At 42.8% G+C, this 22,293-nt stretch overlaps 2 protein-coding genes and 2 long non-coding RNA genes across 5 annotated transcripts; 1 reads left to right on the top strand and 3 right to left on the bottom strand.

The window, feature by feature from the left end:
- Window positions 1-6,988: 6,988 nt before the first annotated feature.
- LOC103659608 (tetratricopeptide repeat protein 30B-like) lies at window positions 6,989-9,425 on the bottom strand. The gene has a single exon (XM_040637427.1). It carries the CDS (start codon window positions 9,423-9,425, stop codon window positions 7,335-7,337), a length of 2,091 nt encoding a protein of 696 aa, XP_040493361.1. The 3' UTR covers window positions 6,989-7,334.
- Window positions 9,426-10,423: 998 nt separating this feature from the next.
- LOC103659914 (tetratricopeptide repeat protein 30B) lies at window positions 10,424-13,199 on the bottom strand. Its single transcript, XM_008687525.2, is given in 4 exon segments — window positions 10,424-11,521; window positions 11,524-11,707; window positions 11,709-11,760; window positions 11,763-13,199. Coding segments are annotated over 4 exon segments (1,983 nt in total). The 5' UTR covers window positions 13,030-13,199; the 3' UTR covers window positions 10,424-11,041.
- A 172-nt stretch (window positions 13,200-13,371) lies between these two features.
- Window positions 13,372-19,361, top strand: LOC103659610. Of its 2 annotated transcripts, XR_567557.2 has the most exons (3): window positions 13,372-13,640; window positions 14,549-14,798; window positions 18,997-19,361. It is a non-coding gene; the product is annotated as an uncharacterized LOC103659610 (long non-coding RNA). The 2 variants fall into 2 exon arrangements; XR_567556.2 differs by having other exon boundaries at window positions 13,372-14,798.
- LOC103659609 lies at window positions 17,206-18,990 on the bottom strand. The gene is made up of 2 exons (XR_567555.2): window positions 17,713-18,990; window positions 17,206-17,603 (listed from the first exon to the last, which is right to left on the bottom strand). It is a non-coding gene; the product is annotated as an uncharacterized LOC103659609 (long non-coding RNA).
- Window positions 19,362-22,293: the final 2,932 nt, after the last annotated feature.

The raw sequence follows: 22,293 nt of genomic DNA, 5'->3' as shown, positions 1-22,293 counted from the left end.
GGTTTATGACTGGAAAGGGCCAAGGCTGAAATAGCACAGTACATGGATTAGCATTTCTCACTGGAAAAAAGATTAGGTTGCCTCACTTTAACACTTAGGTTTACTATACGTGAATAAGTGCAGCCATTGTTTTCATTTTCATTTTTATTCTTCTATTATTATTGAGCTTTTACTGAAACAACCTTATATGAATGTGGAAGAAATTCTAAAATTGAGGAATATATTTTCTGTATGAGTCACGATATGCATTGGTGTTTATCTTGTGGTTCTGCCCAGAAACAATGAGCAAGCCTTGGACTTAGCTTTTTTGGGTAGAGTGATTTGATTCTGCATTTACTTCTACACAAATGAACAAGCTCCCAAGAATAGCATTACCAGTCTCATGAGTAGCTGCTACAATTTTCAGAAGACTGCATGAGCATTTAATACTAATGAAGGCAAGTTTTCAGGCAATGTCTTTACCAAAGTCAACTTCGTCCTATTCACTGGAATCTAAGGAGTGATGTTGGGTCTCATGGAAGACTGGATGACTTAAGTGTTGGCAATATGCGTAAAAATTCATCACCTCCTGGAAACACTCAAAATTGTGTGACCTAAGTATGGTGAGAGTGATCTGGGTGCTTTTAAGTATAAGTGACAAAAAAAATCTGGCTCAAGCAAGTTTAAACAATAAGATAATTTATTTTTTCCATTCTGTAGGAGACCCAGAGGTAGATCAGTTTCTAAGGAAGGTAATATAGTGGCTCAAAGATATAATCAAATACTCCAGTTCTTCCCCCATCCCCTTCAAACTTAGGTTAGTTTCTGTCATGGTCATAAAATGATGGCAGCAGATTCAGATCAATGATGCCCAGAGGAAGAGAGTCCTTCCACTTCCTTCCTTCCTTCCTTCCTTCCTTCCTTCCTTCCTTCCTTCCTTCCTTCCTTCCTCTTTCTTTTTTTTTTTAAAGATTTTATTTATTTGACAGAGAGACAGCCAGCGAGAGAGGGAACACAAGCAGGGGGAGTGGGAGAGGAAGAAGCAGCCTCCCAGCAGAGGAGCCCGATGTGGGGCTTGATCCCAGGACTCGGGGATCACGCCCTGAGCCAAAGGCAGATGCTTAACGACTGAGTCACCCCGGCGCCCCCGCTTTTTTTTTTTTTTTTTAAGAAAGCTTTCTCAGCAGCCCTTCAAGAGACTTCTCACACCTTGGGAAGGATTGGACCACATGTTTATCCTGAAATTAATCATGGAAAAGAGGTTTTACAACAATGGACTTAGACCAGTGATTTTCAACCTTGGCTGCATTTTGAAAGTTGAGAAAAATACTGATACCTGGGTCCCACCTCTAGAGATACTGGGATGCAGCCTGGGGCATGGAGAGTTCTAAAAGCTCCCCAGGTGATTCTAATGTGCAGCAAAGCATTTGAGAACCATAAATTTAGATCAAATATCTAGGGGATAGGGACAGAGTAGAGGTAGGAAATGGATAGCGGATTATAAATTACCAGAGCCACTAAATATTATTGTATTTGCAATGTAAATTGTAAAAGATGTATGTGCATATATAAATGCACACATGGGACTGGAGTCAGGTTTGGAGGAATCCATATTTATAGGGACACCAGATGAATGTGGTCCATATTAGGAAGTCAAATTTGGATGCATCCAAAGCCAATCCAAACCATTTATGAGCATGGTTATGATAATGCATATATAGAGTGATTTTTGACTTTAGAAAAGTGTAATAAACTAAGAAGTGATGACAGTAAATGATACGAGTCTTCGAAGAAAAGAAGTATGAGAATACTCTTAAATTTTGGAAACCCTTTTCAAAAAAATTTCCACTATCAAATAGCTTCTATATAACTTCAGTATTTTTCACATTCCCTCTTTGAAAGCCAAAGATTTCTTAAGAATTCTTGAATGCATGATATTAAATTAAAAAACAAAGATTTCAGGGTGCCTGGCTGGTGCAGTTGGTTAGGCTTCTGACTCTTGGTTTCCAGCTCAGGTCCTGATCATGAGTTTGAGCCCTGAGTCAGGCTCCAGGCTAATCATGGAGTCTGCTAAAGTTTCTCTCTCCCTCTCCTTCTGCCCCTCCCCACCTCATGAGCTCTCTCAAATAAATAAATATATCTTTAAAAAAAAAGGAAAAAATTAAAAAGGATTTCTTTATAACATGGATGGATCTAGAGGGTATAATACTAAGTGAAATAAGTCAGTCAGAATATAATTTCACTCATATGTGGGATTTAAGAAACAAAACAAATGAACAAAGAAAGAACAGAGACTTTAAAAATTTAACCCCAAACAAACCCAGACTCTTAACTACAGAGAAAAAACGGATGGTTGCCAGAGAGGCAGAGGGTGGGGGATGGATGAAATAGATGAAGGGGATTAAGAGTACACTTATCATGATGAGCACTGAGTAATGTCTGGAATTGAATTACTATCTTGTACAGGTGAAACTAATATAACACTGCATGTTACTTACATTGGAATTAAAAAAATAAAAACAAAAAAGGTTTCACTAGTTTAAAAGCTATACAAATACCCCAGACTAAATGCCTTAAAAAAAAATTCAGATGCCCTGACTTTTTCCAATTATCCATTTTTTATAATTTCTTTAGGCTGGATATCCAGGTCATTTTATTCTCATATAGACTGTGCCCCACCTCATGCCAGCCCCATGGTGGCCAGCATGCAGCATTCATGTGGTCACTGTTGTGTTTGTACATATAGAACAGTGGTTCTCTACCTTGGCCACACATTAGAATCATCTGGGGGGACTTTTTAAAGACTGACGCCTCCCTCCCACTGCCATCCCCATAAGTTGAAACCAAATCTTCAGGGGCTAGGGCCGAGGCATCTCTATTTTTGAAAAGTTTACTGGCTGATTCTGAGATAGAGGACTGAGAGGTATTAGTACAAAGGGGAGAAAGGAGGTAGATGACAGGGACATAACCTGTTCTCTCATTCTTCGTTTGCTTTTAATTTTTCCTCCCCCAAATCTAAGCTAATCCGAGTAAGCAATCTTGTGGGAGAGTGTAAGTAAGCCCTTAAGGTCTTGGCTCAAATGGATTTTGCAAGTAAAGGTAAAGCTTTGTGGAGCCTCAGAAGTCTCTGGTAACACTCTGTAAATACCTGTGCAAGCAGCTGGCCCTCTCCTGTGATTTCTGAAGTACCTCATACGTAGCCCTTTGCACTTGAGGTGCAGAGAAGCCTTCTGACAGCTGTTTTTACTGTGGTTGGTGGCTAGAGACCATAGCAGAGAGGAGAAAATCACTCACTTGAAGAAGGATCATAAAAAGTGTTTTTTTTAAAGAGCCGATGGAACAACAGGTGGGTCAGTCCTCTCTGTGCCCCACCCAGATTGTACCACAGCTCCATCTGCGCCTGCCGCGAGCACCATGTGCCGTGCACTCAAGTCCCCTCCAGCGCATTTTGGAAACTAGGATATAATTTAGGCTGGCGCAGGAATGTGTTTGCTGAGCGTACTTCGGGGAAAGCTTATTGCACCACCAATTAAAGAATCAGCAGCAACAGAAGTAGTGAAAGCGATAACTCTGGAAAAAGAAATACTTAGCATTGTCATTGTGTCGGAGTAATTTGGAAAATAAAAACCCTAAGAGGTGGACGGTGATGGAGTAGAAAGAGCACTGCATCGGAGCCAGTAGCCCTGGATTCTGATCCTGACTTTGCCACTGTTTGGCTCTGTGATTTGGGCAAGTCATAGTATTGCCTGCGAGCCTCAGTTTCAGGATTTAAAAGATGAGCTAGTCCAAGCCCTGGGCTCACTGTTGCAGATGCATTCCACATTTTTATCATAATACACAATCTGTAATTTAAAAAATCTGTTAATTCATACCTACAGATGTCACGGAAGAATCCATTTATGATTTTCCATTTTAGACTCCACATGATAATTTCTGGAATAATTTTACAGTTTTGCCCATTTCATTATCAATCTTCTATCCACTGTCAGAAAAATAGTCTTGGTTACTGAAAAGGACTAATAACTACTTGCAGCATCTTGGTCAAATCACGCATAGCTTGCCTTTGTTCTTTGGCACGTTGTCAAAACAGTTTAAATGTAATGAATCAGTACAAGAACAAAAGACAAGTACACAAAAATGCTGTATTAACTATAGAAAAAGTTTTACCTTTCTAACAGACACACGAAATGTGGGTATGTGGTATTGCCTTTGGAATAGGATCTTCTTTGAGAAACTGCTATGATTCAATTCCTGAAGCTTTCTTTTGCTTTACAATGTTAGGGGGTGATCATCTCTTGCTCTAAATAGAGTATTTCCTGACTTAACAATGGACTACACCTCTTATTCCCCAGAGTGCATATTACTCTTTCCACATACGAAGTACATAAACTCTAGGGCATGGCTTTGTCAAATTTGGAGTAACTCGGACCAAGAGGTTGAGTCTTCACAGAGTAGCCTCTGACCTTATGCACAGAGACAGAAACGCTAACCAGCCAGTAGTTTCCTGGTGAATCTCGACAAGCTTTTCAAGACTCTGTGGGCACTTTGTGGACATACTTTTTACAGCAGTTGCCACGAGTGCTGGTAAAACCTTTAGTAATGTGTCTTTTATCTTAAGCATTTGCCTCTGTACTAAAATAACTGGAAACATGATAATAGCAATAAATGCTTTCTCACGCACCTTATTAAGGTCCTGTTTGCACAGTGCAGTTTTAGCCATTTGTTATTCTGAACTGAGAGATCCAGTCATTGATAATGATGTGTTTAATCTCACAAATGTGCAAATTTCACTTTCGAACAAGGACTTGGACTCAGTTTACATGTCCACCTAATAACATTTACAATCAAGTTATTGGCAGGTCCTGGTTAAACTAACAAATACCTATTTTTCATTCTAGAAATGTACACAGAACTCTCTATTTTCTGAACATTTTTTCCCTATGAGGGCAATTCCTTTTCTAATATAGACACATTATGATGTTGTAGACACATTATGATGTTGTAGACAGGATTTCAATATGTGATAGGTCAATCTTGGCCCAAATCCTAGGGAACTGATTTTATTAAACAACCGAAAGAGCCCTGATTTCTTGAGGACTGAAGTGTAAAGCAATCACCTTGTAAAGACTCACTCTCCCCCTCCCCAAGGGGAATATTAAAACAAGACCATACTATACCTATGACTAATTAATTAATTACCTCTGGCTAATGCCTGGCTCTATTTTTCAATATAAAATGATTATGGCTACAGAAAAGTAAGTCTCGTCTAGAGTGAAGAGTATATTAAATTCCCAGTGTCACAGAACATTAAAAAAAATTGTACTCTTTAAAATTTCAGTCACTGTTTTTCTGTTGAGGTTAAAGAGAAAAAGATAAGGATTACTGCAAATATACAAATAAAGCACACCGCATTCTGCAAATTTTATAGATCCAGTGCTTTTGGTTAAGTCCTCTTAAAATCTTCTCTGGCTAAACTAATTTGAGAGTCACTTTTTATTGATAAGTTTTATCTCAATTTGCAAAAATGGATGGTTCAATGGTTTATAGAGTCACTGTGATAATCACAGTGCTACTTACCTGACACTTACCGCTAAAAGGTTGGTACGCATCTTTTATACCTGCTTGTGGTTTCAACTGCCAGCTTTCAGAGAAGTGTCCCTATAATTGACAAAAGGGAGAAAATAAAAGATAAAAAAGAGAAAGAAAAGGAGGGCAGTAAGGCAGATAGATTTTTCATTTCTTATCTTGCGATACATTCTGTAGCAGTAAACACTACTATCTCTGAAATAGACCCTTTGAAGGCAAAAAAAGAAAACACCCCAAGAGAAAGCTTTATAAACTGGAGATTGCCTTCCTGTTCATCGTGGCTTTGTCCTTTTGGAAAGTCTGCATGGCCTCTCCTCCTTGTATTAAACAAGGGTGCAAGGACTGGTGGTTTGAGCTAGTTACAGAGTAGCTCTGGCATCTGTCACTTCTACTCAGTTGTCCATTACTTCTGTTCTGTTAATGGCAGCAGACATTTGATTAACTACTGAGATTTGGACACGAAGGGGATCCAAGGTGGGTCGGGAAGTAAATCACATAGCTACATCTCCCCTTCATCTTCACCTCACCTGTTCCTCTGTTTCCAGACTCGTGGCAGACTGGCACCTGGAGGCCTTCACCTTGGGCAGGAGGAGCTCTAATTATTTCAAGAATAATTGATTTAAAATGCATATTATAATATCCTGTTAATAGAACTCCTGGAGTACATATCATTTACATATCATTTGTGGTATAACATTTTTTGGAAGAATTAAAAGCAAACCTCCCCTTCCCCACCAAATAGAAATATTAGTGGATAAAACTAAAAGGTTAAGAGAATTAAATAATTTCTAAATATTTACAAAATTCTTAATTTATGCACAACCCATAGCAGAGAACAAGGACTGCCTTTTATACTTTCATAGTTAAGAGAGTCATAAGAAGAAGCTCCAAGTAGAAAAAGGCAAAAATCCAAATTTCTTAGTAGTAATCAATGTGGTGTAGCATCCAACAGAAAGTGACAACAGACATTTACCTAGTGGGTTAACATTTATTGTAAGCCCAGATACCAGAAAACATTCATTTGAAATGCAATTATATATTTTGTTTCCTGACTTGTTTAAATAGCCAGGTCATAAAAGCAGTCAACTTTCTGCTATGTGGTTGTACGGAATCAGATGCTACAGCCAGAAGTAATTGTGAAAAGCATCTAGTAGTTCAAATGATGTGAGACCTCAAGGGGTAAATGAATTTCTGAACGTAAAACTTGACTGTGGACAGTCTGGAACTCATACCTTAGTCTTTTGTCAGTTCAGTGCTTACTTTTCCCTATGCTGAACACATTAGAAAGCTTTCGCATTTGATTATTTGTCACTATTCACAAGGAGGCACAATCAGTCCTGGAAAACCAAAAATGGAAAATTAGGGGAAGTATTGTATAAAATTTAAGATCAACCGATCAACCAAATTATGGAAGAAAAATTAAGCCACAGACAAAACCTCATAACCTGAAAAGAACCAAAAAAACAACTCTCATTCATTTAGTACTTGTACTTCTACAAGAGCTTGGGCCAAGGTCCAAACTTGACTCAGTTGAGACCCAGAGGCTACAGGACTAAAAAATGGGTTGGAGGTATACAGTTAAGGTCAGAATTGGTCTTATTAGACTGCAAAGTCTATCCTGGGATGGCACAATGCACGGGTCTTGATTGCTGATTGAAGAAAGGCCCAGCCATGGGCTAGCAATCATTTACAAAGCGGTCCCCAGAGGAATGCAAACATACCCACTCTAACAGTTCTTTAGCTCATGCCACAACCCTTCCTACAGCCTCCTATAAACTACGGAGGATAACTTGCTTATGCAAAGATGTCACTCTAGCAATTGTTCCTTTAGGGCAAAACCTGGTAACTTTTGGCAGAGAGAATATCAAAGAATACCCTATAATCTCATAAATCAAAGCTTTTAACTGTCTGGATTCATAAGTGACTGTATTCTTTCCTGTATGCATTCTTTCTTCTTCCAGGGGTTGTTCAATAACGGCAGGTATGTTCCTGCCATAAAGTTCACATTGTTCTAGAAACTGGACACATTCTTGAATAACACTGTCACGAAGCACAATCATGTGTTTTGACATGTTTTCTAATAAGGACAGGAAGCATCTTTTGGCATAATACCAGATATCAGTTCCCAGTTTCTTATGATAGGGTTCCAGGCTTTTGATAACCCGAGAAATACCAAAGTCATAATTTCCTTTGGCACAATAGAGTGTCCCTATCACCAAATTCACAATGCAGAGGTGGTAGATTTTCTTATCTGGGTCACCATAGGACAGCTGCTCTTCCTCCTTTTCAATCTTTCTCATCAACTCCTCAGCTTCTTCATTCTGACTTGTCATAATGTATGAAACACACAGGTTAGCCAGCACAATAGCACTGACATTCAGGATGTTGTCATAGTGCTTCTTGACTATGGGTTCATAGAAACCGATAGCTTCTTTGTATTTGTTTTCCTGCATGAACAGGACATGGGCCACGTTCAGCTTCCACACATCATCGTCATTACAGAATTCCACAGATTTGCGGAAGATCTTTTCCACCATTGGATAATTCTCAAGGTTCCAGTAGATCTTTGCCTGGGCCATCAACACGGGAATATACTTCTCTAGAGTGTCATCATACTCATTCATTGCCTTTTTGACAGCTTCATCATCTCTATTGTGTCTTGCTTCCTGTACCTGTTTAGTGAGTCTCCGGAGCTGTTCAGTCAGCATCCCTGCTAGCCCATCAAGCTTAATGAAAGCCTCTTCAGGAGCTGTCTGGCAAGTGATCATGGCATCCAAGAAGTCATAGAGATAGGGTGTGAGGAACCTGTAGGTCAAATGGGCATTCTCTGCCAGCACATCGGCTGCCAGGTCAAAATACTCATACTTACAGTAGAGCAGCAGCAGGTTGCCAAAGGTCTCCGGGGGAAAGGGGTTCTGCTGGAGCAAGAACTGTAGCTTTTCAAACCCCTCCGTAGGCCTGGTGTCCATGTTCATGAGCGCCTGGTTGTGCAGGGTCACGGGGTCTAACTCTTCCTCTGCCCTAGGAGGCATGTCAGTGAGGGCTTCCTGGGCCACCTCGTAGTTTCTCAGTTGGTACTCGATGGCTGCCTTGAGGTTGAAGGCTTCCACCAGGGCAGTCTGGTGAAGGACTAAGGTGTTGCCAACACTTCGAACATCAATGCCCTCCGTGGTCATGCCCACACCGAGCTCCGGGTGCTGGCGTATGCCGTGTTCAATAATGTCGGCGATATGCTTGAGAGCCGAGGCATAGTGCCGGCTGCTGTAATAGGCCAAAGCCAGGTTGTAGGAAAGGTCAGGCCGGTAGCCCGAGGCCTGCAGGGCCGCAAAGAACTTGGAACACGCGGCTTCATACTGTCCCTCCTTGTAGAGCAAACAACCCAGGTTGACCTGGCCGTCGGGGTCGTTCTCGCCCCCACCGCCCTCTCCCCCTTCCCCACTCAGCAGCTGCTCCACCAGGCTCTTGGCCCCGGGCAGGTCGCCCTCGCTGTACTTGATAGCGGCTTGCAGACGCAGGACCCGGCTGTGGTAGGCGGGGTTGTCCAGCAGGAGGAAGGCCACCCGGGTGGCCTCTGGATAAAGGCACGCCTTGTACAGGGCCTGGGCCTGGTACAGGCGGTACTGCTCCAGTTCGGGGTGCAGCTGGCCCAGCTGCTCATAGCACTCGGAGGCCAGCGCGAACTCCTGCAGGCGGTAGTAGCAGTAGCCCAGCAGCGACAGGCCGGCGCGGCTCCTCGGGCTCCGCTGGAGCTCGCCGCCCAGCAGCTGCACCGCCTCGGCGTAGCGGGAATCGCGGATGAGGCGGTACACGACGGCGGTGAACTCCCCATCCGGGATCTGCGCGCAGCTCAGCCTGGCCATAACCGCCTTGGTGGTGGAGCTGGCTGGAAACGGAAGACACAAAGTATTTCTTTATGTTCTCTGGTAGTTATCTGCAATAGAAGGAATTAGCTAGAATCGGAAAGGAGTCACTTACGAGACACCACCAGTATTTCTTCTATTTCCCAAGCAAATGGGAAATATTCTCCAATATATGGCATATAAACTCAAAGATCCCTTCAGATTTTCTTCCAAATATGGGGCCATCACCATCAACTAGATAAATGGTACAGATTAAAGGTGATATAAATTAGATACCATGCTTTAGTATTCATAATGAGCCAAACTCTCGGACAGATGACAGTGTTTCAGCACCCAAAGATGTCATGCTATAGAGGAATTATTTGGAGCATAATGCATCTAGATACCTATGTAGCTAATTTGTTCCTCTTTGAAGGGGAAAAAGAAATTATTATAGCAGGATCCCTATCACTCATTGAAAGCTATGAGGTCAAACCAAAGAAATTGCTGTTATTATAGGTTGAAAACTCTAAATCAGCACTGACATATGGTTCAACCTAGTATTTATTTTTTTCTAGGCCAGGTGGAATGGGGCAGTTACATTTATGAGGAGCAAAAAAGGTAAGCAGTGGTGGAAACAAAGAATGAAGCTCTAGCAGCTTATAGAAAAATTAAATGCCTGAGCAGAATAAGTGAGGGTCACAGTAAGAAGCTTAAAATACTATTGATAGGGTTTTGAATATGAAACTGGCATTATGAATCTACTAGATAGTTTCAGAATTCACTGATATATCACTCCATCTGTAGTGGGAGGAGGAGAAGAATTTGTTGGGGTCATGGAAATAGTGTAGAATATTTTTCTTTTTTCAAAAGGCTATAACATGAATGTGTCCTAAATTCAAGTAAAGTTCTAAGGCTACCTTCTGTTATTAATCATTGTTAAAGATCAACTCCATAAATAAAAGGATCATGTTTATGTTCATATATTCAAATTAACAAATGGAGCAAAGAAAACCACGGAAATTGTCAATTGTTTATTGTATCCACACCATAGCATCCTAATTTTGTTATGGCACAAGATTTCCCATGAATCCTGCAAATTAAAAATAGCAACAGTATCTATAACACAAGGAATTTTTGTTAAAGCATTACAACCATACTGGAAAACTCTGCCCAAACATACTATAATCTATCCAAGATGTCTGCATTACAAAATTAATGTAATTGTAAGGGTAAATTGTTGGAGTACTACATGCAATCTTTGAAATAATTATTAATGTCTAGATTTCCCATATAGTTGATAGTGCCTAGTCCTTGGAAGATATAATCTTACGATGCAGGGTTTCCTTAGGATAAAGCAAAGTATGAAATACAAAGAGAACATGGACATTACAGATATTGATACAACTTCCTCATTCACTTTTGAGTTTCTTCATAAATCCTTCTACGGTACAAGTTCTTTTATTATATTTCTTTTTGTGAGGTTTTTCGAAAGTTACATCTAAACTATTTCAATTATAAACTCTACAAGGCTCAATATGTAACAAATGTAAAGATGCCTAAGGATGATACAAACAAAATAGAGGGCCAAATATAAATAACAGAGCCATTATGATAAATGGCATTATCAGACATAACTATATATTCCATCCTATAATCTCATAAATCAAAGCTTTTAACTGTCTGGATTCATAAGTGACTGTATTCTTTCCAGTATGCATTCTTTCTTCTTCCAGGGGTTGTTCAATAACGGCAGGTATGTTCCTGCCGTAAAGTTCACATTGTTCTAGAAACTGGACACATTCTTGAATAACACTGTCACGAAGCACAATCATGTGTTTTGACATGTTTTCTAATAAGGACAGGAAGCATCTTTTGGCATAATACCAGGTATCAGTTCCCAGTTTCTTATGATAGGGTTCCAGGCTTTTGATAACCCGAGAAATACCAAAGTCATAATTTCCTTTGGCACAATAGAGTGTCCCTATCACCAAATTCACAATGCAGAGGTGGTAGATTTTCTTATCTGGGTCACCATAGGACAGCTGCTCTTCCTCCTTTTCAATCTTTCTCATCAACTCCTCAGCTTCTTCATTCTGACTTGTCATAATGTAAGTAGAACACACAGGTTAGCCAGCACAATAGCACTGACATTCGGGGATGTTGTCATAGTGCTTCTGACTATGGGTTCATAGAAACCGATAGCTTCTTTGTTTGTTTCCTGCATGAACAGGACATGGGCCACGTCAGCTTCCACATCATAGTCATTCACAAATTCCACAGATTTGCGGAAGATCTTTTTCCATTGGATAATTCTCAAGGTTCAAGTAGATCTTTGCCTGGGCCATCAACAGGAATATCTTCTACTAGAGTTCATCATCTCATTCATTGCCTTTTTGACAGCTTCATCATCTCTATTGTGTCTTGCTTCCTGTACCTGTTTAGTGAGTCTCCCGGGCTGTTCAGTCAGCATCCCTGCTAGCCCATCAAGCTTAATGAAAGCCTCTTCAGGAGCTGTCTGGCAAGTGATCATGGCATCCAAGAAGTCATAGAGATAGGGTGTGAGGAACCTGTAGGTCAAATGGGCATTCTCTGCCAGCACATCGGCTGCCAGGTCAAAATACTCATACTTACAGTAGAGCAGCAGCAGGTTGCCAAAGGTCTCCGGGGGAAAGGGGTTCTGCTGGAGCAAGAACTGTAGCTTTTCAAACCCCTCCGTAGGCCTGGCGTCCATGTTCATGAGCGCCTGGTTGTGCAGGGTCACGGGGTCTAACTCTTCCTCTGCCCTAGGAGGCATGTCAGTGAGGGTTTCTTGGGCCACCTCGTAGTTTCTCAGTTGGTACTCGATGGCTGCCTTGAGGTTGAAGGCTTCCACCAGGGCAGTCTGGTGAAGGACTAAGGTGTTGCCAACACTTCGAACATCAATGCCCTCCGTGGTCATGCCCACACCGAGCTCCGGGTGCTGGCGTATGCCGTGTTCAATAATGTCGGCGATATGCTTGAGAGCCGAGGCATAGTGCCGGCTGCTGTAATAGGCCAAAGCCAGGTTGTAGGAAAGGTCAGGCCGGTAGCCCGAGGCCTGCAGGGCCGCAAAGAACTTGGAACACGCGGCTTCATACTGTCCCTCCTTGTAGAGCAAACAACCCAGGTTGACCTGGCCGTCGGGGTCGTTCTCGCCCCCACCGCCCTCTCCCCCTTCCCCACTCAGCAGCTGCTCCACCAGGCTCTTGGCCCCGGGCAGGTCGCCCTCGCTGTACTTGATAGCGGCTTGCAGACGCAGGACCCGGCTGTGGTAGGCGGGGTTGTCCAGCAGGAGGAAGGCCACCCGGGTGGCCTCTGGATAAAGGCACGCCTTGTACAGGGCCTGGGCCTGGTACAGGCGGTACTGCTCCAGTTCGGGGTGCAGCTGGCCCAGCTGCTCATAGCACTCGGCGGCCAGCGCGAACTCCTGCAGGCGGTAGTAGCAGTAGCCCAGCAGCGACAGGCCGGCGCGGCTCCTCGGGCTCCGCTGGAGCTCGCCGCCCAGCAGCTGCACCGCCTCGGCGTAGCGGGAATCGCGGATGAGGCGGTACACGACGGCGGTGAACTCCCCATCCGGGATCTGCGCGCCGCTCAGCCCGGCCATAACGGCATTGGTGTTGGAGCGTGCTCGTTACCACGGCAACTAGCCTGCCGGAAACGGAAAGCTGCTTGTCCTGAGATTACTTTGTAACGGAATAAGCCCGTTAGGGATAAACAGTAATCAGTGAAGTTAGTCTTTCAATTATTAAATCTGTCCTCGAAGACTTTAGGCCGCTAAGGCCGTTAGTAACGCCAGACTGAACAAACGCTTCCAGGTAGCTCAGAGATGAAAACTCCACTTCCCGACATGCACCACTCTGGTCGCGGCGCCGGAACGCGGGCGCGCTGCATGCTGGGGGCGTATTCTCGCGGGATCGACTCACAGGCGTGGAGAGATGAGGTTTCAGTACCCTTTATCCTCCCATAGTTATGGAAGGTCCGGGTAGCGGGTTGTATCATTTCGGTGTCTGACGTCGGGGAGAAAGGGTTATGGTTTGAAATCCCTTGCTTTTTAAGCCTTTTATAGTGTGCAATGCCTACAAACGGTGTCGATTCGTGTTTTGTGCTTGTAAATTAGCGGGAAGGAAAAGGTGGACGGACTATTTCCTTGGAATTGCCCTGGAATTAGAGTAGGTTCTTTTTTAAAGGTGCCCCGAGGGCATACTTTCTATGAAGGTAATAATCGAGAGATCTTTATTTTTGTCGTTTTCACAGGTGACGGTAGGAAATGGTTTTGTATTATCTGGTACTGTGAGACATTCAATTTTAGATTCAAGTGTTTCCAGTCCCCTTGTTTTTTCATAAACAGTTATTACAGAGCAGATGGCAGCATTTAAACTTGGCTGCATTTCCTGCCCTGGTCCTCTGGCTTTCACTACAAAAAAGAAAACATTCTTCCTTGATCTACCTAGATCTCTACTGGTATTCCATCATTTGCGTTGGCCTGTCTAGTCCCTAAGATAAATGGTGTCCAAATAAAAGCATGTCTTTGCTATATAGTTAAAGACTTCAGTGCAAGTCCTTTATCTTCTTCCTTCATGGTTTTGCTGCCCATGCAGCTTATCTATATGTAAATTTTAGACGCGACACCAACCATATTGTATTATTAAACCATTTATGTACATTTTTTTCCGATCTTAATAACCACTCCATATTCTGTATATTACATACAGGTAAAGAATCTGTGTACTGGAGAGGTTTACGTTATTGGCTTAAGACCACACAGTTAGGTAGTTAGCAGCTCTGCGGTGATATCCAACATCTAGTTTCAGTAGGAAATAGTGACTGATAAATAACTCATTCTGTATATCCCCTATAGATGTTGTAAGAGCCCAGTGTTTGGGGCCAAGTTGTAGAATGGAAGGTTAGTGTCGGTTTCCTCCATTCAACCAACCGACTTGGTGTGGGCAGTAGAAATTTGAACTTCCAGATCTGAATGGCAACTGTGAGCAGATGTTAGGAACTGATTAGTGGGTGGGGGTGGTATAGCTTCTAGTCACCTGGTGTATCTAGGAGGAGACATCTCCAGGTGTGTGATTGTTCATATCAGAAAACAACTGACTTTATGTACTCATTCATATCAGAAGATAAAAGGTCTTCTCTTGCTGAGAAATTGGCAGAGCTGTGAAGTTCTGAGTGTGACCAGAAAAGGAACTTACCACTGCATGAATACCAAGAGAGAAAGAAACTACACATTTCAGAGGGTTGAGTGGGGGCTCCCGCACACCTAAAACACCCGGAGAAAACAGGCAATGAGGACTACTACAGCTCTACTCAGACACTTCTTTCAACCCAGCCTCTGGGTGCACACGTTAAGGGCCTTCGACTCAGCAGGTATGTGGGTTGACAGAGGCGGGTTAGTGCTGCCCAGTAATTGAGGGGTGGGTGTGGGAGGATCTTCACCTTTATGGCTGCCTGACTACATTTGTCCCTTGGAAACTCAGACTTAGTGTTTTAAAATCCTTATGTATGAACTGTTACTATGGATAAGTTACTGTTAAGGTAAGACAACAGAACATAGAAATGGGAAACTACCTTTTTATCTTTAGTCTGTCAGTCTTTTTTTCAGAATTGTATTTGTATCATGTAAAGCATTCACCTTCAAATGGCTTCTTGGAAGTGGATGAAAAATAGTAGGGCTATCTTCTGTCTCCCAAATTTCCCTTCAGGCATCAGTTGGGGTCCTCTCTTTGTGTTGGTACCTGTCTGTGGGTGTGGCAGCTGACGGGGGATGGGGGCAGGAGGGAGGCTGCTCTGTGTCTTTCCCCTTATTTTATCTGCTGCTGCTCCCAAGGCCTGGCTTGAAAAAAGCAGGACATTCGGTTTAGACAGATGGAGGGCAGGGTCATTTTCAAAATGAAATGAGTGCACAAATCACACTGTGAAATTGGCATGACCATCACTGCTGCTGTGATAGACTGACTTTTATTTAGTCTATGATAGGCAGTTGGGGAATAGATTAGGTTTTTTGGGGGGGAGGGTGGAAGAAGGCCCATTAATTAATGATAGAAATTCTGGAAAGCAATAAATGGGGTGGAATATTATAAAATGTCATAAAAGCTCATTTTGTTTCCAACAGAATCTTGAAAACTGGAGCATGTATCAGAAAGTAAGTGTATCATACCACTCCTAGTAATAAGAAAGCATTTGGTGGTTGCGATAAAATGATTTAGTGCCTTCTTGAAAGGAACTAGGCTTTGAGAAAATGGTGCTGGACTCGATGGATTTTGCTGCATAAGGGAGGCATGTTTACCACGTAGAAGAATTCCATTCAGGCAAAATGTGTAGGAGGTAAAAGCATGACGTTTGGTTCTTCATATGCTTTTGTTTCTGCCTGCTAAACCGTGAGATGATCAAATCCTGTTCTATTTGTCTGTGTAATCTGTTCTCTTGTAAAACAGTTGGACGGTATGATTTCTTATTTATCCTGCAAAGGTGATCCTTTCCTCTTGGTAAAGCGGTCATTTCTAAACATCCCAACTACCACAGCCGTGGGCAGACATCTTCCTTGATAATGGAAGACCTTCTGCAAAACCATTTGCCAGTCGATCTTTCTTTTTCCCTCTCATTGCAGGCCATTTTCTTCAGGGTGGCCAGTTTCAGGGGCTCAGGTACCTTGCTTCCTCTCAACAATAAACACGGAAAAAGAATAAATTAGCGCCAAATTGGTAATGTAATTGACTCTTAGGAGCATCTGTTCAATCTTTTAGCACTCTTGGAGAGGTTGTGTACCAGATCAGCACTGGGGCATTTACGCTCAGATAGTAAGCCGTTTGGCCTCATTATGAACTCTCTTTTTGCTGGTAGTTTCAGCTTTATTAATATTTTAATTCGACTTCCTTCTTGGATATACCTTGGCTTTTTTTTTTATCAAGTAGCTTATATTTGGGTGCTTACAGTGTTATTATCTAACTTATCAGGGGGAGCACAATAGCATTATAGTTTATAAATGGAATTAGTAGAGAAGGCACAACTGTGGATACTGGCATTTAAAGAAAGCAGTCAACCATCCGAACAAAGAGCTACTCTAAGCCTCGTGTTTATGCAGTACTTTCTGTACCAGGACCAGGTCCTGCTTTGCCTAACTCCCCTCATTAATCCTCACAGGCCTTCTGTGAATTAGGTGACTCTTATCGTTGGCCCCATTGGAAAATCATGGGCTGCAAAGCACAATAGGAAGCCTGTGGTGGCTGCAGCCAGCACGTGGGGACTGGCGATTGCTTAAACTGGCCAGTAGGGGCCACGCTGCACCTCTTCCCTTGCTCCCCCTGGGCACCTCCTCTCCAGTCATTTGAATTGGCTTTGGATCATTTGCTGCAGTTTGTTCTAATAGAACAGGCACAATGGTGTAAGAATTTTAAGGTTTAAGCACCGAAGCCGTTGTGTAATTGTATGGCGTCAGTGTGGCTGGCAGCCCTGCATTGATGGGATCCCCCTGTGTAATTGCCCATGCAAATGCGAGCAATCTGTAACGGGTGCAGGAACCCGCATGCAGCTGCAGATTCTTCCCCCTCCAGAAAATTGTCAGTACTTTGAAGAACCTTTTGTCATCTTTAAAATGCTCCACGGACAGGACGGTCTCAGTGTCCCTCTCATATGGGCAAACATCACACATCAAGACAAGGTGAATGGGCTAAATTGACATTCAGAATTTAAACTGTCGCTGTTCGGATGCATGCTTGCCTCTTGCAGCCTTTAAATCACCTTCTCAAGAGGGAGAAAGATTATACCAGAGGCTCAGTTAAACTTTAAGCATTTTATTAAAAACAAAGATATTTAGGTCTCTTAAAGCAGACTGTTTCAAACTCGTGAACTGGTTGCTTGGGAAATGGCCACGCAATCTGGAAGGTAGTATTCTTACGATGAAACATCAGCCTGCAAATCTGCACAAAGGGAGTGACTTCAAACAACTCAACTGAAGACATAGTCCCCTTCTTTTGTGTAGGACAATAATAATGAGGAAGCAAATCCGCAGGGGTTCCCCCGCGGGAGTGAGACTTAACAAAACCCAGACTCTTACTTCCACGGTATGCTGTTTCTTTCTCTCTCTCCCTACCCTTTCTCCCTTTCTCTCTCTCTCGCTGTTTCTTCTTTCGCTCTCTTCTTTCTTAATTTGTCTAAAGATGATTTGATCCAAGTCTAAAGAAAACAAATTGAGATTCTCATACATATACACACAGAAGGTGAACACAGAGATAGATGATAGCTTCAAATAGCGCATTTTGGTCACAGCGAATACTTCACTTACTTAATAAACATATTCTGTACCAGTGTGTACGTTCCACATTGGCGTAGATATGCTGCACAGATAAACAACTGATCTTTGGCCCTGTTGGGAGATGTGCCAAAAACACAAGAACACTCAAAATCAAATTAGAAAAGATGCAACCCCAAGTTACTAGCTGAGGAAAAGGTAGTAACACAAACGATGTGAGCAGGACACCAGGCATTGCTGCGCCGTGAGTTCATGGCAGTCCCTGGATGTGCTTCGTTTTGTTTCTGCCATCTCTGTCTTGGATTTTGTTACTGCTCACTCAGGAAATTCTGGCCTTCTGCAGCCAGCCTCAACCTTTACATTTCCTGCTGCATTTGAGTTTGGGGAGTTCTGGACAGCAAGCGGCAGAACTGTTTCAGAGACTGTTGCTCTGAAGCAGATAATGAAACCTCGCTGTGCTGGCGTGGCCAGTTTTTAGGGGCCCAAATTAGGTTTTGTTTTGTTTAATGAGTCCTCTTTGAATTTTTATTTTTTCCAGCCCAGACATTTTTCTTTAGATTTAAATCTTCCCCAATATGTTTAGATTTCTGTCCGGCTTGAAGGGAGGTGTTTCACACTATTTCTGGGAACGAGACTATATTTTATCTTCCTGCAATTCATTAAGAGTCAGCAGGAGAAATGGATTTTAAAATAATTGTACCGCAAAGTAAATTGAGCAGACTCTGTTTAATGACCTAAGGTAAGTGGTTAAAATATGATAAATCTTGATACATGAAAAAAGCAACTGAATTCCTGTAGCATTAATATTAGATAATGCTGTTATTACACTAACAAAATTTTAAAGATTTTCTAACCCAACCCAACGTGTATACAAATATAAAATACCGGAAATGTATAGACATCTCAGATCTTAAAAATAAAAAACACATGCAATTTTAATTTCATCTGACTCATTTTATAAATTGACTTCTAAATTAAAGTGACTGCCATCTATGGGACATCTAGATATGAGATCATCTAAAATTGTCCTCTGCGAAGTAAGAGAGTATATTTTTAAAAAATTGTACTGATGACCATATCTTTCATGATCACTAGAGGCAGGCTCAGATCTATCTGTGATAAGGGTGTTTTAGATCCATCCCATGTATGTAACTTTTTATTTTGTCTTTAGAGAGAAGATGACCTCTGTAGGTTTGTTCCTATTTTATTTGAGAAGAATACATAAGACCATTCTGTGGAAAACATTTTAAAAACTAAATACAACTTGTTCCTCGTGTAGAAATGAACTGAATAAGAGCAAGCACTTTTATTTTGCAGGTGGAAAACCCAAGACCTACAGAGTCCCAAGAGAACATGTCCAGCTGGTGGCCAAGGGGATGGGGAGCCCCTGTCGGCTGTGCATTGCCTGGTGCCCTTTACAGTTTGCACGCTGTCCCTCCTGGCCAGGATTGCAAGCTACATCATAGGTTACGCATGGATTATGTACATATTGACTAATAAGAAAATAAATAGCACGTCTGAGAAAAATACATCACGCGGAGAAAGTAGGATGAAGTCATTACAACCATCAATGGCCAAGAGACTGGAGGAAGCAAACATCGTCTGGTCAGGTGAAGTTTTTATAAGAAGGCTCACGTTTCAAATGCCTTCCTCCAGTAGGAAATAAACATTAATAATAAGGACTGAGAACATTTCTGTGTATTGTAGAAAAGCAGAGTATATAGATAACCACACATACCTCACAGTCTTGGAAAATTATGCATTATTTAGAAAAGGGATTAAAAATATCTCCAACTTGCAAGTGTTCAACCTCTCACCCCTTGGGATTGCACAGGGAGGGTGCTGATATCCTTTTCCACTGCTTCATGGTCTCTGAGGAACAGACCCATGGCATTAGTCAGCAGTTTCTGAATGTTGACCCACAATAGGAAAGATACCTCGAGACAGGAAAAATAGATGGAGGCAATTACAAACAGCTACTTGATGGATGGTTGACATTGTCGGGGCTCCAGTGTATGGCAGATTGCGATGGTGTTGAACTCCCCTTGCTACCAGTGGATGTTGCTATTGGCAACCGTGCAGTGAAGCCAATAAAAAGGCAAGAAAATGAGACGAAAGCTCAACCTTAGTGGAAGCCGTAGGGTTTGTGCTATAAATTATGTTCCCCTTAGCAACATGTAGCATCAACACTCAGGGCGGCTTCGGGACCCGCAGCTGCCTGCAGTCTCCGTCGGACCCTGGGTCTGGTTTTATCATAAAGCACAGGCTTTAAAATTTTGCTCTAGATAGACTGGCATCCGTCTGTCGGGACTATTTATTTATTGTTGGGAAGGATAACAGATGTGGGTTCGTCTCTGCCTCATACGGACTGATTTCCAATTCCCGTTTGTGATATAAACACGATGTGGCACACTAGCCAGAAACACCTGCCGTGCTTCTGAGCTGCAGACGCCTACCAGGGTCTGCCCCAACTCCACCCCCGCTTTGTTCCTTACCTGAAGGAGGAGAGACAGCGTGGCAGAAGCTATTTTCCTTTATAGCAGAGTGATTCAGAAAACTGGCTTAATAAAATCCATAAATCTCCACAACCTCCTCTTACCTGCTCTGAGGAGGCAATTTGCCCGGCACTCTCTCTCCCCCAGCTTCCCCAGCCTTCCCCCGCAGAGGCAGCTGTGAAGGCGAGCTAGGGACCTTATTGTTCGGGTTCCCACTCCCTCCTTCTCTCCTTGGCCAAACCCCCCTCTAGTGGCCCTTTTCTAAGCAATTGATGACAGGATTGTGCATCCTCATTTTGGGGGGTTAGAAGCGCCATTTTTCTTTGTTTGGATTGACGTTCACTTTGCCTTTGGCAGTCCTCTTACCAGCTGCCTCAGCATCTTTTCTTTTTTCGGTGTCTTGCTAATCGGCCTCGTCTTCCTTGTTTTTTCCCCTCTTTGCCTGGTTTATAATTTTCTGTTACTTTATTTCTTGCCATAAAGAATCTTGTGTCTTCCCTCCTGATACCCGCTCTTCCCTCACTCCCGTTTTGGTACCTTCGTTTACCCATTCTTTAAACATTTCTGGAATGTCTGCTGTGTGCCTCCGGGGAAACTGTGCTCTTTGTGGAATGTGGCCCCTATTTCTTTAATATTTGAGTAGTCAAGTTAACTGATATTGACCAGTAAACAACAAGAACAAAAATGGTGCACTTAGGATTTTTCAGAGCTGGAATGGACTTTAAGGTTCATCTAGTCCAGGGATCTTCCAACTCCTCAGACCTCCATGTATGTAATCAAAGAAAGGAGAGTTTACAGGGGTTTCTGGATCCCCCCACCCTGGCTTCAAACAGAGAATTTCAGTTTTTAGGTGTTTTATATCTTGGACATTCCTGATAAGATTTTTTTGCACAAAGAGTTTTAAGGTTAAAATATGTTTGAAAATCTTTTCCTAATGCAATCTCATTCGACAAATGAGGAAACAGGCTGGGAGAATTTAGGTGACTTGTCCACAGTCACCTGATCAATGATGCCAAAGCCAGGGTAGGAAGTCTAGCTTCTAGTCCAGTGTTCTTTGGATGAGTCAAACCATGTCCTCAATCTCTCAGGTAAAATGGGGAGCAAAGTAGTTTTGTAGTCATTGCATCGATTTAATATCGTTTATTCTTATTATAAGCCTAGCATCCTAGAAAGTTTTTGTCCTCTGGCCAGACTCTTATTTCAACTTTTCAAGCATTATTTCTTACACTTAAGAAAAATAAAAAATTGGGGACCATTGGATTTGGCTTTAGGTTGGTTTTGGTGGGAACCTTAAATAGTATACAAAAACTTATCCATAAGAGAACTCAAGGTAGTCGGTGATTATTCTCCGTGGTTCTGTTGTGTCTGTAAAATGTCCCTGCTGTTGGGAATAGTTGCTAAGTGTTCATGTGTCGCTTGTGGTAAATCCAGCTATGGACTTCCTTTCAGCCGTCCTTTAATTCGTCTATTAACCCATTCCTTCTGGGAGAAGACTTGGTCTACAATGGAGGCTGAATTTAAAAAAAACTGAATAAGGGAACCGCAATCCCAATGCAGTGCTATGAATGTTGTATAAACACCGGTCACACAGACACATCTGCTGTCTCCCTACTAGGGGCCTTTCTAGGGGAAAACTAGGAATGATTGGTATCTGTAAGGATACTATAGTTTATCTCTTAGGGAGGCAATTCTATAGTTTATCTCTTAGGGAGGCAATTCTAAAGGCTCTGATCCATCATTAAGAAGCCTTAGGATAAAAATAAGATCCCTCTACAGAATACAAAGTGGGATTCTTGGGACCATGTGGCACAAAAGAGCACTCAGGAGAGGATGCGAAGGCAGGCGTTGCTTGGCCTGTACCAAACCAAGGGAGAGATGGGAAATGAAGCAGCGCTAAGGGCGTCCTCACGGCTCCGGACTCCCGGGCTGGGAAGGAGCAGGGCCGGCTGTCCTCAGGTGCCGGCTCGTCTGCCCAGCGCCCCGACTCAGCCTCAACCCGCGGGCGCTCAGCGGCAGGGGCAGCCGAGGGCCCTCGCGGCCGCGCCCCTCCCGCCTGCGGCTCCGTCCCTCCCGCCTGCGGCTCCGTCCCTCCCGGCGCGCTCTCCTCTGCCGCCCGCAC

This window comes from Ursus maritimus, unplaced genomic scaffold (assembly GCF_017311325.1).
Source record: "Ursus maritimus isolate PB19 unplaced genomic scaffold, ASM1731132v1 scaffold_1, whole genome shotgun sequence".
NCBI lineage: Eukaryota > Metazoa > Chordata > Mammalia > Carnivora > Ursidae > Ursus > Ursus maritimus.
The sequence above is the reverse complement of the archived record's forward strand: the minus strand, read 5'-3'. Positions and strand labels throughout refer to the sequence as shown.